The following is a 15,681-nucleotide window of genomic DNA, read 5'->3' on the forward strand; positions in this document are numbered from 1 at the left end:
AGCATCTTGAAACGACTCTCTACAGCAAGGAGACAGATAGGAACTCCCTGCTTAGGGCTGATAGCTGACATCCTCCGGCCTTGAAACGAGCTCTTCCAAAATCACTGCTGAAAAGGGTTATTAGAAATAACTCTGTGAACATACTGAAGGAGGAACAATTTATTGACATGAATAAGAAATTTCGGAGTAGGGGTTACTATGAAAAGAATCTTCAAGCTACAATGAATGAAGTGGGAAAGCTCACCCAAGATGAAGCCTTAAAGAAAAAGACACCTAGCACTGAGGCAGAGAAGAGACTCACCTTTGTGACCACATTCACTCCTGACAAGTGGGAAGCACCAGCAATCCTGAGAAAAAAAATGGGAAACGGTCAAAAGTGATAGCAGTCTTCCACTACATAACTATGAGGTCCCGAGAACTGGATACAAGAGGGGCAGATCACTACGTGATATCCTGATGAGACCAGATTTTAAAGCAAGCTACAATTCAGGCACCTGGTTGGGAACACCCAAAATTGGATGCTACAGGTGTAGTGGATGTACCACCTGTAATGGCCTAATGCAAGGCAAATTCTTTACGCACCCCTGGACCAACAAAAGATTCAACATAAGGTTCCGGCTAACCTGCACCACAAGGTATGTGGTGTATTTGTTACATTGTAGTTGTGGGAGATATTATGTCGGTAAAACGAATGATGACCTGAGGACTCGCATGACCAATCACAGATGTGCAATTAGAAATGCCCTGGCAACTGGCAAGGCAGACAAACCGGTCGCTAAACATTTCTTGCTAGCTAAACACTCAGTATCTAAACTTAAGTACATGATCATTGACCATGTCCCGCCTTTAACCAGGGGTGGTGATAGAGCAAGACTTCTGTTACAGAAAGAGAGCAGAAGGATTTTTACCCTTCAAACTCTAGTGCCTAGAGGACTCAATACTAATATGGACATGCATTGTTTCCTTTGAAGTACTTCACCATTGATATATTCTGTACCAAATAGTATGTTTTTGCAAATGTAAAGCTGAGCCACAGTATTGATGTTAGGGGAATTCCATATACTCTGTATTTCATTCTTTTATAACAATGATGGGCACAGGTGAAAATGCCGGTTTGTAGACCGATCCCTAGAATATGTACTTTGGATTATTGTTGGATAATATCCACTTTGCAAAATATAAGATTTGCCATATGTCCTAACGAGAGATATGATATATTCCCATTCCTTGACATTAGTTACAAGACACACAATAACCTGTTGGGATCAATATGATACCCTTCAGATATATATGACAATTGACTATAGAACTCTTAATTACTAATTGGTAATTATGATGATTAATTACAGATATTCACATCTTGAACATGGGTTGATTCTATAGCTAATGACTATAGCTCTATCGGTGGTTGATTTGATTCAGAGGTGGACTACTGACAGTGCATATCAGTAACTAAAATTATATCTACAACAGCTGATTATCCATTTGCATATAGCTGACACCTCTGACATGCTAGAAATGATATCTTGTAGATGTGAATTAAGATAGAGTTGATGCCTTGACACCTGACTATGATGGGTCACCTACTAACGCAATGCACTGGATTAGGATTATTACGAACGTAGCAATGTTTAAAACATTGGTTTTACGTGGTTGCATACTGGGCATCTGGTAACGAGAGCTCTATTGAACACAGCTGAATGGACGTATATGTACAGCGGACAATTCTGGCAATGTGTGTGTGATCAATTAGATTGATAACCAAGCATTGGCAGCCGTGACTTAGACGCTTGACTATGATGGCATGTCTAGTAGCGCAATGTGCTTGATCAGGATTGTTTTATATATATGTAGCAATGGTTTTTACTTTGATGCTTGAGATTCATTTCTGACTATCTGGGCACACGAGTGAGGTTTTACAATGACATTCTAGCTGTGTGTACGCTTATGGGACACTTCTGATATAATTGATATTTCCGAATGGGCAATTAATTGGCAATTGTTAATTATTCCTGTGACTTGTATATTACAGAGTTATGGGATACTTTAGTATATAACAGGTTGTGTGTTTGTTATCAAGTTAACTACGTATATTTCAGATTACGCCATTATCCGTTTATCTGATTCAGTCTATTGCTTATTAGGATTTGGTTATGCTTTATTGAAAATGAAATTCTGACGACTAATTGCTTAACAAATGCGTTCTAAGGATTACATGTAGAAAAGTTGCTATGTGCTTAACTTTGAATGTGCATTTACACTTTGCTTTTTTGTTTTGACTCATATGTGTTGCCGTAATTGGCCAGTCCTGCACACATGAGTTGAATTAGCTGCACGGTGTGGGGTATATATAGGGGGGTACGTTTTTATTGTAATTATATGTTTTTATGGTCTGAGGAAGGGGCTAAAGACCCCAAAACGTCACAATAAAGAAACTGTGGATCTTAATACCAGAGAGTGCCTGATGTCTTCTGGATTTATATATATATAATATTTTTTTTCTATATAAATAGAACATTCTTCAATGTGAAGAACTTTTTAATGTAAAATATTCATATTTTCATATCATGGTAGCGCACTTGAGAATATGCAATCTGGTTTGAGCGCAAGAATGGGTGTTAGGCGCGGCGGATTAGCGTGCAAGCGAAAATAGTTCACTTTCAAATTGTAATAATAGCGGTACCCGACAAACGTAAAAAGCTTACTTCTAGCTAACACCTGAGTATAAGCCTTAAATACTGCTCCACTTGTAATTACGTCTAGTGAGACTACTTTTCTATAACAAAACAGACATGGGAATATTTTACGCTTACTAACATTTACTTGTTACAATCATGTTTCCAAAGTTCTTGCATTTGCAATTGTTTTAAACACTTATAGGTTTGTGTTTAATGCTTGAGATTTCAGGCTTTGGAACCTTAAGGGATAGTACAATCACAATTAAACTTTCATGATTCAGACACAGCATGCAGTTTTCAACAACATTCTAATTTATTTCTAGTATTTTTTTTTTATTAGTTCTCTTGGTTTCCTTTGTTGAAAAGGACACCTAGGAAAGACACATGAGAAGCAACGCAACGCACTGCCGGAAGCTAGCTGGTGGTTGTTAGCTGTACACATATGCCTCTTGTCACTGGCTCACCCAATGTGTTCAGCTAGCTCCCAGTGTGCACTGCTGCTCCTTCAACAATGATAACAAGAGAATGAAGCAAATTACATAATATAAGTAAATTGTGAAGTTGTTTAAGATGGCATACTCTGCGGCTGAATTATCAAGCTCCGAATGGAAACTAAAGACCGCTGCTCCATAACTTGTCCGCCTGCAGACATCGCCGCAATTCAACCCTTCTGAGGCTGCGGTCTTCAATCCACCCGATCCTATACGATTGGACTGACTGACACCCCCTGCTAGCAGCCGATCTCCAGGGGGCGGCATTGCACAAGCAGTTCACCAGAACTGCTTGTGCAATGATAAATGCCGACAGCGTATGCTGTTGGCATTTATCGATGTGCGGCGGACATGATACGCTACATCGTATCATGTCCGTCCGCACTTTAGTAAATCGGCCCCTCTAGGGCATATCCGTATGGAGCTTTAAGCCTCGTGTTTCTGGACCGCTGCTCCATAACCTGTCAACCTGCTCTGAGGAGGCAGGCAGACATCGCTGCAATTCAAACCGATCGAATACGATCGGGCTGATTGACACCCCCTGCTAGCAGTCGATTGGCTGCGAATCTGCAGGAGGGCATTGCACCAGCAGTTCACAAGAGCTGCTGGTGCAATGCTAAATGCGGAGAGCGTATTGCTCTCTGCATTCAGCGAGGTTTGTCGGACATGATTCGTAATGTCGGATCAGGTCCAACAGACCTTTCATAAATAGGCCCCTCTGAATCTGACAAAAAAAAGGTTGGGTTTCATACCGCTTTAATGCAACTATAGCAGGAAGGCCATAGTGGGAATGTGCACTAATGAACTGGTGACAAAACACTATTCATTTTAAACATTACCCCTTCTTCACAACCTACGGCAGCCTACAAGCATCTAGGAGTCTATAGAACACTGCTCTACACACTTGCATAATAGTACAACACTGACATCTAGTGTTAGATGGCAGAAACAGCTGCAGCATCCAAATATCAAAATATTATTTTGGTTTTGGTAATACTAATTATACAATAATAATGTATCCAAGAAGATACTTTATACATAACCACTTTCATACAGGTCTTTTCATATTCACATGTAATGGCTTGTATTGTATTCTATATAAAAGGGATATGAGACCCATTTTTTTTTTTCTTTTATGATTCGGATAGAACATGCAATTTTAAGCAACTTTCTCATTTTCTCCTATTATAATTTTTTTTCCGTTCTCTTGGTATCTTTATTTGAAAAAGCAGCAATGTAGGCTTAGGAGCTGGCCCATTTTTAGGAATTAGAAAGTTACTTAAAATTGCATGCTCTATATGAATCATGAAAGAAAAAAAATGGGTTTCATATCCCTTTAAATTACTAAAATATTTTATAGTTTTTACTTAAAAAAAAAAGGATGTTTTTATACTGTTGTTGTTTTGGTTTTTTTCTTTAGTTTGTATGGTTGTAACCAATGGCTGCGTGGAATATAACAGAGTTCTGCACTTCCATTTCTAACAGGAACTGAAAAGCTCACAAATTCAGAATGGAATTACAGGAAAAGAGGACAAAATAAATAATGAAGCTATATTGCAGGCTCTTATTTATATATATGATGTATCATTTTCATATGGGCCTATGGGCCTAGCTCTTATTTGGGCTTTGCTGCTATATAGAGCCTGACCCTCTCTTAAAATGGGTAACATTAGTAAAGCTGTTGAAGGTCTAACTAATGTAGGCTGCTTTGCGTTTAAATGCTTTCTGTAGTGTAGTGGTCCCCACACCTCCCCCCTCTGGCATTCGTTAGTTAGGGTCCCCCATTCCACATTTTTTTCTGTAGTGTAGCTCCCCATCCATCCCTCACTTCATTTTATTTTCTGCAGTGTAGCTCAGGCACTCCAGCTCTCGGCTATAACTTTACAGCTGGAGCTTTCTGCTTCGTATCGCATGACGTATATATACGTCACATATGGTCACGGGGTTAATGTTATTCACATAACCAATCAAATAATGAACACAGAGAATAAAAACCTGTACACGCTCCTGAGACCACCTCAGTATGCTGTTATGTAGGAGAGAAGTTTAAACAATTTATACCATGAAAAAGAGGTACATTTGATAACAAGAATATGTTGAGCATTTTTAAAAAAACTTTAACCTCCATGTCCTTACTGCACAAATATGTCTTTACTGCTACTTTATATATACATTTAAAGGGACAGTGAAGTCCAAAAAAACTTTCATGATTTAAATAAGAAATGTAATTTTAAACAACTTTCCAATTTACTTTTATTACCAATTTTGCTTTGTTCTCTTGGTATTCTTAGTTGAAAGCTAAACCTAGGAGTTTCATATGCTAATCTCTTAGACCTTGAAGACTGCCTCTAATCTGAATGCATTTTGACCACTAGAGGGCATTAGTCCATGTGTTTCATATAGGTAACATTGAACTCATGCATGTGAAGTTACCCTGGAGTGAGCACTGATTGGCTAAAATGCAAGTCTGTCAAAAGAACTGAAATAAGGGGGCAGTCTGCAGAGGCTTAGATACAAGGTAATTACAGAAGTAAAAAGTGTATTTCTATAACAGTGTTGGCTATGGAAAGCTGGGGAATGGGTAATAAAGGTATTATCTTTCTTTTTAAACAACAAAAGACTGTCCCTTTAAATAGCTTTTACTTAAAGGACTATAAACATTTGCTGTAATTGGCACTTAAACAGTGATGCATTAAATAAAGTAATTTAAATCCCCTTACTTCTAATGTTAAATAATGCTTGTAAATATGAAGAAAAAAAATTAAAATGTTAATCATTATTTCTGACTGAACAGCTGCCCTCAAAAGTAGACTTGTTAAAACCAAGCATTCAATCGTTTAGCCGTACCCAATAGCTATTTAACATATTCATGATGTAAAAGCACACTCCTGATTGCATGTGCATTAAGGGCCATTAAGTATTGCATGCTCACTGTGTGTACATCCTCAGTCGACCAAAACCTCAGCATAAATTAGTGAATGTGCAGATTAATCGTAATCATTACACAAAGCTGTCTGTCATTATAGGATGTTTATTTTACTAAAAAGAAAATTGTGATTAAAAAATGTCGTATTATGTTCCATATCCCTTTAAGCTTTTTTATGAGAAATACCCCTCATAACTATTGTTTACTGTTCTACTGTTATATGCAGGATAATTATTGCATGCTTTTCATAGCCATTTAAACAGTTATGGGACCCATCTTCCTTGGGACACTCTCAAACTAAGACAATTAAAGGGACAGTAAACACCAGAATTTGTGTTGTTTAAAAAGGTAGATAATCCCTTTATTACCCATTACCCAATTTTGCATAACCAACACAGTTATATTAATATACTTTTTACCTCTGTGATTACCTTGTATCTATGCCTCTGCAAACTGCCCCCTTATTTCAGTTCTTTTGACAGGCATGCATTTTTAGCCAATCAGTGCTTGCTCTTAGGAGCTTCACGTGCTCAATGTTATATATATGAAACACATGAACTAACGCCCTCTAGTGGTGAAAAACTGTCAAAATGATTTCCGATTAGAGGCAGTCTTCAAGGTCTAAGAAATTAGCACCTCCTAGATTTAGCTTTCAACTAAGAATACCAAGAGAACAAAGCAAAATTGGTAATAAAAGTAAATTGGAAAGTTGTTTAAAATTACATGCCCTAATTACATGTTGTTGTAAATTTCTAGTTCCTTAACTTTTTTGTCCAGACAAGGTATGAGCCGCACATGACCTGAGCACTTTATGTAGAAAGAAAATAGAAAGAATGTTGGGATAATTCATTTAATATGATTTAATTAGTGTAATCACTAGATGTAAAAGTTTAACAAAACATAATTTCTTACAATGTATCTAAATATATAAATAAAATGTATTAAATTAGTGTTAAGCAGAATTAAATGGAGATAAAACGCAAATTTTTCTTTCATGAATCAGATAGAGCATGCAATTTTGAGCAACTTTCTAATTTACTTCTATAATCATATACATTCTATATTGCAGCAGTTTTGCAAGAATGCTATTTACATACAAGAAAGCTAGATGGCTGCATTATTTCCGGCAATGTAGTGCTCCAGACACCTATCAAACTATCTCTTCAACAAAGAATACCACGGGAACAAACTAATTTGGTAATGAAGAAAATTGGAAAATGTTGAAATTGTATGTTCTGTCTGAATCACAAAAGAAAATGTTTGGGTTTCATATCCCTTTAATAACTATAGTAAGTTTAGAGTGAAATCTTGAGAAAGCAAGTCATAATAGGCCAGGCCCCATCACCTGTTTTCATACTTTCCACAAACTTACCGCTAGATTTAGAGTTCTGCGGCCAAAGGGGTGCGTTAGCTACGCGTGCTTTTTTTTCCCCGCACCTTTTAAATACCGCTGGTATTTAGAGTACACAGAAGGGCTGTGTTAGGCTCCCAAAAGGGAGCGTACAGGCATATTTACCGCCACTGCAACTCTAAATACCAGCAGTGCTTACGGACGCGGCCAGCTTCAAAAACGTGCTCGTGCACGATTCCCCCATAGGAATCAATGGGGCAGTTTGAGCTGAAAAAAAAACCTAACACCTGCAAAAAAAGCAGCATTCAGCTCCTAACGCAGCCCCATTGTTTCCTATGGGAAAACACTTCCTATGTCTAAACACCCCTAACCTTACACTTATTAACCCCTAATCTGCCGCCCCGCTATTGCTGACCCCTGCATATTATTATTAATCCCTAATCTGCCGCTCCGTACACCACCGCCACCTACGTTATCCCTATGTACCCCTAATCTGCTGCCCCTAACACCGCCGACCCCTATATTATATTTATTAACCCCTAATCTGCCGCCCCCAACGTCGCCGCCACCTAACTACAATTATTAACCCCTAATCTGCCGACCGGACCTCACCGCTACTATAATAAAGTTATTAACCCCTAATCCGCCTCACTCCCGCCTCAATAACCCTATAATAAATAGTATTAACCCCTAATCTGCCCTCCCTAACATCGCTGACACCTAACTTCAAGTATTAACCCCTAATCTGCCGACCGGACCTCACCGCTACTCTAATAAATGTATTAACCCCTAAAGCTAAGTCTAACCCTAAAACCCCCCTAAGTTAAATATAATTTTTATCTAACGAAATAAATTAACTCTTATTAAATAAATTAATCCTATTTAAAGCTAAATACTTACCTGTAAAAGAAACCCTAATATAGCTACAATATAAATTATAATTATATTGTAGCTATTTTAGGATTAATATTTATTTTACAGGTAACTTTGTATTTATTTTAACCAGGTACAATAGCTATTAAATAGTTAATAACTATTTAATAGCTACCTAGTTAAAATAATTACAAAATTACCTGTAAAATAAATCCTAACCTAAGTTACAATTAAACCTAACACTACACTATCAATAAATTATTTAAATAAAATACCTACAATTATCTACAATTAAACCTAACACTACACTATCAATAAATTAATTACATAAAATACCTACAAATAAATACAATTAAATAAACTAACTAAAGTACAAAAAATAAAAAAAGAACTAAGTTACAAAAAATAAAAAAATAATTTACAAACATTTGAAAAATATTACAACAATTTTAAGCTAATTACACCTACTCTAAGCCCCCTAATAAAATAACAAAGCCCCCGCAAAATAAAAAAATGCCCTACCCTATTCTAAAATAAAAATAGAAAAGCTCTTTTACCTTACCAGCCCTTAAAAGAGCCTTTTGCGGGGCATGCCCCAAAGAATTCTGCTCTTTTGCCTGTAAAAAAAACATACAATACCCCCCCAACATTACAACCCACCACCCACATACCCCTAATCTAACCCAAACCCCCCTTAAATAAACCTAACACTAAGCCCCTGAAGATCTTCCTACCTTGTCTTCACCACGCCGGGTATCACCGATCAGTCCAGAAGAGGCTCCAAAATCTTCATCCAAGCCCAAGCGGGGGCTGAAGAGGTCCATCATCGGGCTGAAGTCTTGATCCAAGCGGGCGCTGAAGAGGTCCATCATCGAGCTGAAGTCTTGATCCAAGTGGGCGCTGAAGAGGTCCATCATCGGGCTGAAGTCTTGATCCAAGCGGGCGCTGAAGAGGTCCATCATCGGGCTGAAGTCTTCTATCAAGCGACATCTTCAATCTTCTTTCTTCCGGATCCAACTTCATCCCGCCGACGCGGAACATCCTTCCTCCACAACGAACTCCCGACGAATGACGGTTCCTTTAAGGGACGTCATCCAAGATGGCGTCCCTTGAATTCCCTTGAATTCCGATTGGCTGATAGGATTCTATCAGCCAATCAGAAACATTAAACAATTTAAAACAGATTCTCACCTTTGTCGCATTTCATCACAAAAATTAAAAAAAAAATGAAAATGAGGCTGCAACCAAAGTCAGTTTTCAACTGGCGTATTTGTTTGTTATATGTTTGTGATTTTATCAATAAGTTTGTCGAAATTTGCTTTGTCTTTTGCTATAGAAGTACCTGCAACCAAATCATATCCTTAGCATACAAAGCAGTGGAGGTTTTAAAGGGCATGAGATTCAAAGCACCCACAATCTTCTATTTTGCATCTTTATTGGGCTGAGTAAGAGTGTAAAAAGGTAAAAATGATCACTAGCTGTCCCTGTCCTTTTAGATAGGCCGCATCCTACACCTACCAAACTACACACCCCTCAGAACCACTGCACCTCCATGCCTGACCTTGCCCATGTAACACCAGTAACAACACCTCCACCTGTTGAAGACACGTGCATGTTCATAAGCCTACCTAGGTATTAGTGAAATAAAACGGTGAATATAGTTCTGTGCACCAAAGCAAAAAAAGATACTTAAACTTGTAAGTGCATACACAAATCTAATGTCTTAATATGGGTAGATCATTTCTTTTTTTTTGTGATGCACTAAACGTTACCTCGGTAGTAATTTTCTAATGTACTATCATACCAACTAAATCTTACCTCAGCAGTTATTTTCTAATGTACTATCACACCAACGAAATGTTACCTCAGCAGTTATTTTCTAATGTACTATCACACCAACGAAATGTTACCTCAGCAGTTATTTTCTAATGTACTATCACACCAAATAAATGTTACCTCAGTAGTGGTTTTCTAATGTACTATTACACCAACGAAATGTTACCTCAGCAGTTATTTTCTAATGTACTATCACACCAACGAAATGTTACCTCAGCATTGGTGTTCTAATGTTCTATTACACCAACTAAATGTTACCTCAGCAGTGGTTTTCTAATGTACTATCACACCAACGAAATGTTACCTCAGTAGTGGTTTTCTAATTAATGTACTATCACACCAACTAAATGTTACCTCAGTAGTGGTTTTCTAATGTACTATTACACCAACGAAATGTTACCTCAGCAGTTATTTTCTAATGTACTGTCACACCAACGAAATGTTACCTCAGCAGTGGTTTTCTAATGTACTATTACACCAATTAAATGTTACCTTGGTAGTGGTTTTCTAATGTACTATCACACCAACTAAATGTTACATCAGTAGTGGTTTTCTAATGTACTATCACACCAACTAAATGTTACCTCAGTAGTGGTTTTCTAATGTACTATTACACCACCTAAATGTTACCTCAGTAGTGGTTTTCTAATGTACTATTACACCAACGAAATGTTACCTCAGCAGTTATTTTCTAATGTACTATCACACCAAAGAAATGTTACCTCAGCAGTGGTTTTCTAATGTACTATTACACCAACTAAATGTTACCTCAGCAGTGGTTTTCTTATGTACTATCACACCAACTAAATGTTTCAGCAGTAGTGGTTTTCTTATGTACTATCACACCAACTAAATGTTACCTCAGTAGTGGTTTTCTAATATACTTTCACACCAACTAAATGTTACCTCAGCAGTTGTTTTCTAATATACTATCACACCAGCTAAATGTTACCTCGGCAGTGGTTTTCTAATGTATTATTACACCAACTAAATGTTACCTCGGTAGTGGTTTTCTAATGTACTATCAAACAAACTAAATTTTACCTCGGCAGAAGATTTCTAATGTACTATCACAGCAACTAAACATTGCCTCAGCAGTGGTTTTCTAATGTATTTTCACACCAGCTAAATGTTAACTTCGCAGTGGTTTTTAAATGTACTTTTGCACCAACTGATTGCTACCTCAGTAGTGGTTTTCTAATGTACTATCAAACCAACTAAATGTTACCTCAGTAGTGGTTTTCTAATGTATTATCACACAAACTAAATCTTACCTCAGCAGTGGTTTTCTAATGTACTATCACACCAACTAAATGTTACCTCAGTAGTGGTTTTCTAATGTACTATTACACCAACTAAATGTTACCTCAGTAGTGGTTTTCTAATGTACTATCAAACAAACTAAATGTTACCTTGGTAGAGGTTTTCTAATGTACTATCAAACCAACTAAATGTTACCTCAGCCGTGGTTTTCTAATGTACTATCACACCAACGAAATGTTACCTTGGTAGTGGTTTTCTAATGTACTATCACTCCAACTAAATGTTACCTCGGTAATGGTTTTCTAATGTACTATCACACCAACTAAATGCTACCTTTGTAGAGGTTTTCTAATGTACTATCACACCAGCTAAATGTTACCTCAGAAGTGGTTTTCTAATGTACTATCACACCAGCTAAACATTACCATGGTAGTGGTTTTCTAATGTACTATCACACCAACTAAATGTTACCTCAGCAGTGGTTTTCTAACGTACTATCACACCAACTAAATGCTACCTCAGCAGTGGTTTTCTAATGTACTATCACACCAACGAAATGTTACCTCAGCAGTGGTTTTCTAATGTACTATTACACCAACTAAATGTTACCTTGGTAGTGGTTTTCTAATGTACTATCACACAAACTAAATGTTACCTCAGTAGTGGTTTTCTAATGTACTATCGCACCAACTAAATTTTACCTCAGCAGAGGTTTTCTAATGTACTATTACACCAGCTAAATGTTACCTCTGCAGTGTTTTTCTAATGTATTATCACACCACTTAAGGCTTATATTACATACCCTGAGTGATTGTCTAATAATTGCAGAGTTTTAATGTTTTTAGAGTTGAGAGCAAATATCGCTTTAGCGTAAGCAATAGTAAGCACTCAACTTGTATTTTAGCCCTTTATGTTTTTAAATTTGATTTGTTATTGTGAATAAACCAATGTTAAAGGGAAGAGCTTACTAGATATGTGCATTGGGAGGTTTCAGACACCTCCGAATGCAGAAGAAGTTGGCTGGTCATGCCGTTCAGTTTTTGTCAGAGCCAAATTTATTCTTGTGAAATTGCAACACACTAAGATCTGTGCAACTCCAGTTACTAGTGCGTTGCAGTTTCACAAGAATAAATTTGACTCTGAAATTAGCCAAATGGCACAAGTGGCCTTCTTATTCTACATTACGAAGTATCTGAACACTCCGAATGCAGATATCTAGTGATTACAAAATTCTTCATCATTTAAAATAATAATAAAATTTTGTTCCTCTTTTGTTATTGTCAGAAAAATGCCACTGAGTCTATAATTAAACTTTTTTGCGTCATAAACACTTACATTTTGCCCTTTGTGGTTTTCAGTTTTACATTACGCTCAGTTGTCCAGTCCTCCAGCTATTTCATATCACAACTCATTTGATCTATCTCTCTTGGTAATCAATTCTGTTGCAAATTTTTGTATCATCTTTAAAAAGACACATCTCCCTTGTCAACCACTACAACCTCTACTACTGATGAATATGTTTAAAGTATGTGGAACTCAAAATCAAACTTACTTGATTCTGATGGCACTCACAGTTCCATCACAGCATACTGAGGTAGGCTCAATAATGTGCATATGTCTTAAGCACTATATGTAGAACATTATTATTAAACTGCTCAAGACACATGCACATTCCTGAGACTACCTCAGTATGCTTACACAAAAAGGAGCTAAGCTGCAATAAAGAATACCAAGAAAATGAGGTTAGTTTGATAACAGACGCAAATTAGAATGTTTATTTTAAATCATAAAAGTTTAATTTTGTCTTCCATATCCCTTTAACATAATTGGTCTAAGAACAGACCCAATGTATACATGAGAAATTGAAAGCTGTTTTTTGCTCAGGGATTAAAGGTAGATCTACAAACTATTAAAGGGCCATGATACCCGGGACAGCTAAGGGAATGAGCTTACATGCACACTCATCTTATTTCCGTATTCAGTTTAAGGAAGTTTACAATGAAATCTCATGAGAGTTAAGTGAAATCTCATGAGATCACAGTAAAAGAGTTCATGACCTCAGCACTGTTGATGCTGATTGGCTGCAGTGCATTTCTTCATTTTTATATGTTTTACCTGCAGCTGAGCAACAACTGAGTATAACTTTTTACACAGAACTTACTCTGCTGAGCTGAGGAAATTGTGAGGTAAAATATCTTCCTTTTTTACATAGAGATGCTCAGGTGATATTTTCAGCTTTTTACAGCTATACTGCATCAGTTTCAAGTGATTTAGCATATGAGTATTATGTCCCTTTAAGATAATTTGGTTTTTTGAAATATTTCCAGAAAAAATAAAAAAACTTCATGTGATTTTAAACATATTTTGCACAGCTTTTGTATCTTTCTTTAATAGGTGATAAGATGTAGTCATTTTTCCTTTCTTACCAGTCTGTGTGAGCATCGTCTATCACCAGAAGAATCTTGGGCTTTAGTATCACCGGTGGTGCAGGAGGTCCTGTCTGTTCTACCAATCCAGCTGCTGCCTGAGTGGTTTGCTTTACCGCGTTGGTGAAAGAGCTAAAGAGGCCGGAACTGGGTGTAGATGCTGAGGTTGGAACTGTTTGTGGCTGCTGTTTCCTCTCTGCGGCTGGTGACACTGGGGAGCTGGTGGAATTATCCGGCCTTTGAAGGTCCATCATGTAGCCATTGGGAAGGTTGGCCACAAAACTGCTGTCTGAGAGACGTCTACGTAGGAAATTCATGGCTTCAGGTCTTTTAAATCAGTTTCTTAGTTGTAAAGGATTACTTTTTCTGCTGGAGCCAATTATCTTTTTTGACCTCTTGTCAAGATCACATGCACTTTGACGTAAGCGCTATCTGTAGAAAGAAAGAGAAATTATTTTGGGCATTTTAAAATATCAGTTAATGAACATTATAAATGTGTGTGTATATACCCTGTGTGTGTATATATATATATATATATATATATATATATATATATATATATATATATATATATATATATAATATATATATATATATATACATACACACAGTATATATGTACCTCAGATAACAAATTTAGAGCTCAATATGCTACATTTCATATGAAAAGCTGGTGGAGCTATAACCCTTTTTTCATGTTGTATTGAAAACATACAGAACTACTGTAAATAGCAAGTGAAACACAATCAATTTCACAGGTTGCATTATTTTACACAATTTCACAGGTTGCATTATCTTACACAATTTCACAGGTTGCATTATCTTACACAATTTCACAGGTTGCATTATCTTACACAATTTCACAGGTTGCATTATCTTACACAATTTCACAGGTTGTATTATCTTACACAATTTCACAGGTTGCATTATCTTACACAATTTCACAGGTTGCATTATTTTACACAATTTCACAGGTTGTATTATCTTACACAATATCACAGGTTGCATTATCTTACACAATATCACAGGTTGCATTATCTTACACAATTTCACAGGTTGCATTATCTTACACAATTTCACAGGTTGCATTATCTTACACAATTTCACAGGCTGCATTATCTTACACAATTTCACAGGTTGCATTATCTTACACAATTTCACAGCCTGCATTATCTTATACAATTTCACAGGTTGCATTATCTTACACAATTTCACACGTTGCATTATCTTACACAATTTCACAGGCTGCATTATCTTACACAATTTCACAGGTTGCATTATCTTACACAATATCACAGGCTGCATTATCTTACACAATTTCACAGGTTGCATTATCTTACACAATATCACAGGCTGCATTATCTTACACAATTTCACAGGTTACATTATCTTACACAATATCACAGGATGCATTATCTTACACAATTTCACAGGTTGCATTATCTTACACAATATCACAGGCTGCATTATCTTACACAATTTCACAGGTTACATTATCTTACACAATATCACAGGATGCATTATCTTACACAATTTCACAGGTTGCATTATCTTACACTCTGTCCGTGATAAGAATAGAACACATTTTGTTATTACAAGTGAATGGTAAAGGACAATTAAATCCAGCAGAAGTGTATAATCAACAAATGCATAATAAAAAATATGATGCAAAAGCACTTACTTTGAATTTCACATAAGTAATAGATGTGTTTTCTGACAAATTTCAATAATTTAAATTTTCCTTCCCCCAATATCATCTGACAGTCATCAGCCAATCACAAACCGCACATACGTATACTGTGAATTCTTGCACATGCTCGGTATGAGCTGGTGCCTT

The 15,681-nt window shown here is 36.7% G+C and overlaps 1 protein-coding gene across 1 annotated transcript in view; it reads right to left on the bottom strand.

Annotated features, from left to right (window-relative positions):
• The window catches only part of SYN3 (synapsin III), a 694,683-nt gene extending 680,411 nt beyond the window's left edge, over positions 1 to 14,272 (bottom strand). The window contains exon 1 of the mRNA XM_053718968.1: positions 13,845 to 14,272. Within this exon, the coding sequence (XP_053574943.1) occupies positions 13,845 to 14,161 (317 nt within the window). The 5' untranslated portion in view covers positions 14,162 to 14,272. The remainder of the gene's footprint in view (positions 1 to 13,844) is intronic.
• Between the last annotated feature and the right edge of the window lie 1,409 nt (positions 14,273 to 15,681).

Source organism: Bombina bombina, chromosome 6 (assembly GCF_027579735.1).
Source record: "Bombina bombina isolate aBomBom1 chromosome 6, aBomBom1.pri, whole genome shotgun sequence".
Lineage (NCBI taxonomy): Eukaryota > Metazoa > Chordata > Amphibia > Anura > Bombinatoridae > Bombina > Bombina bombina.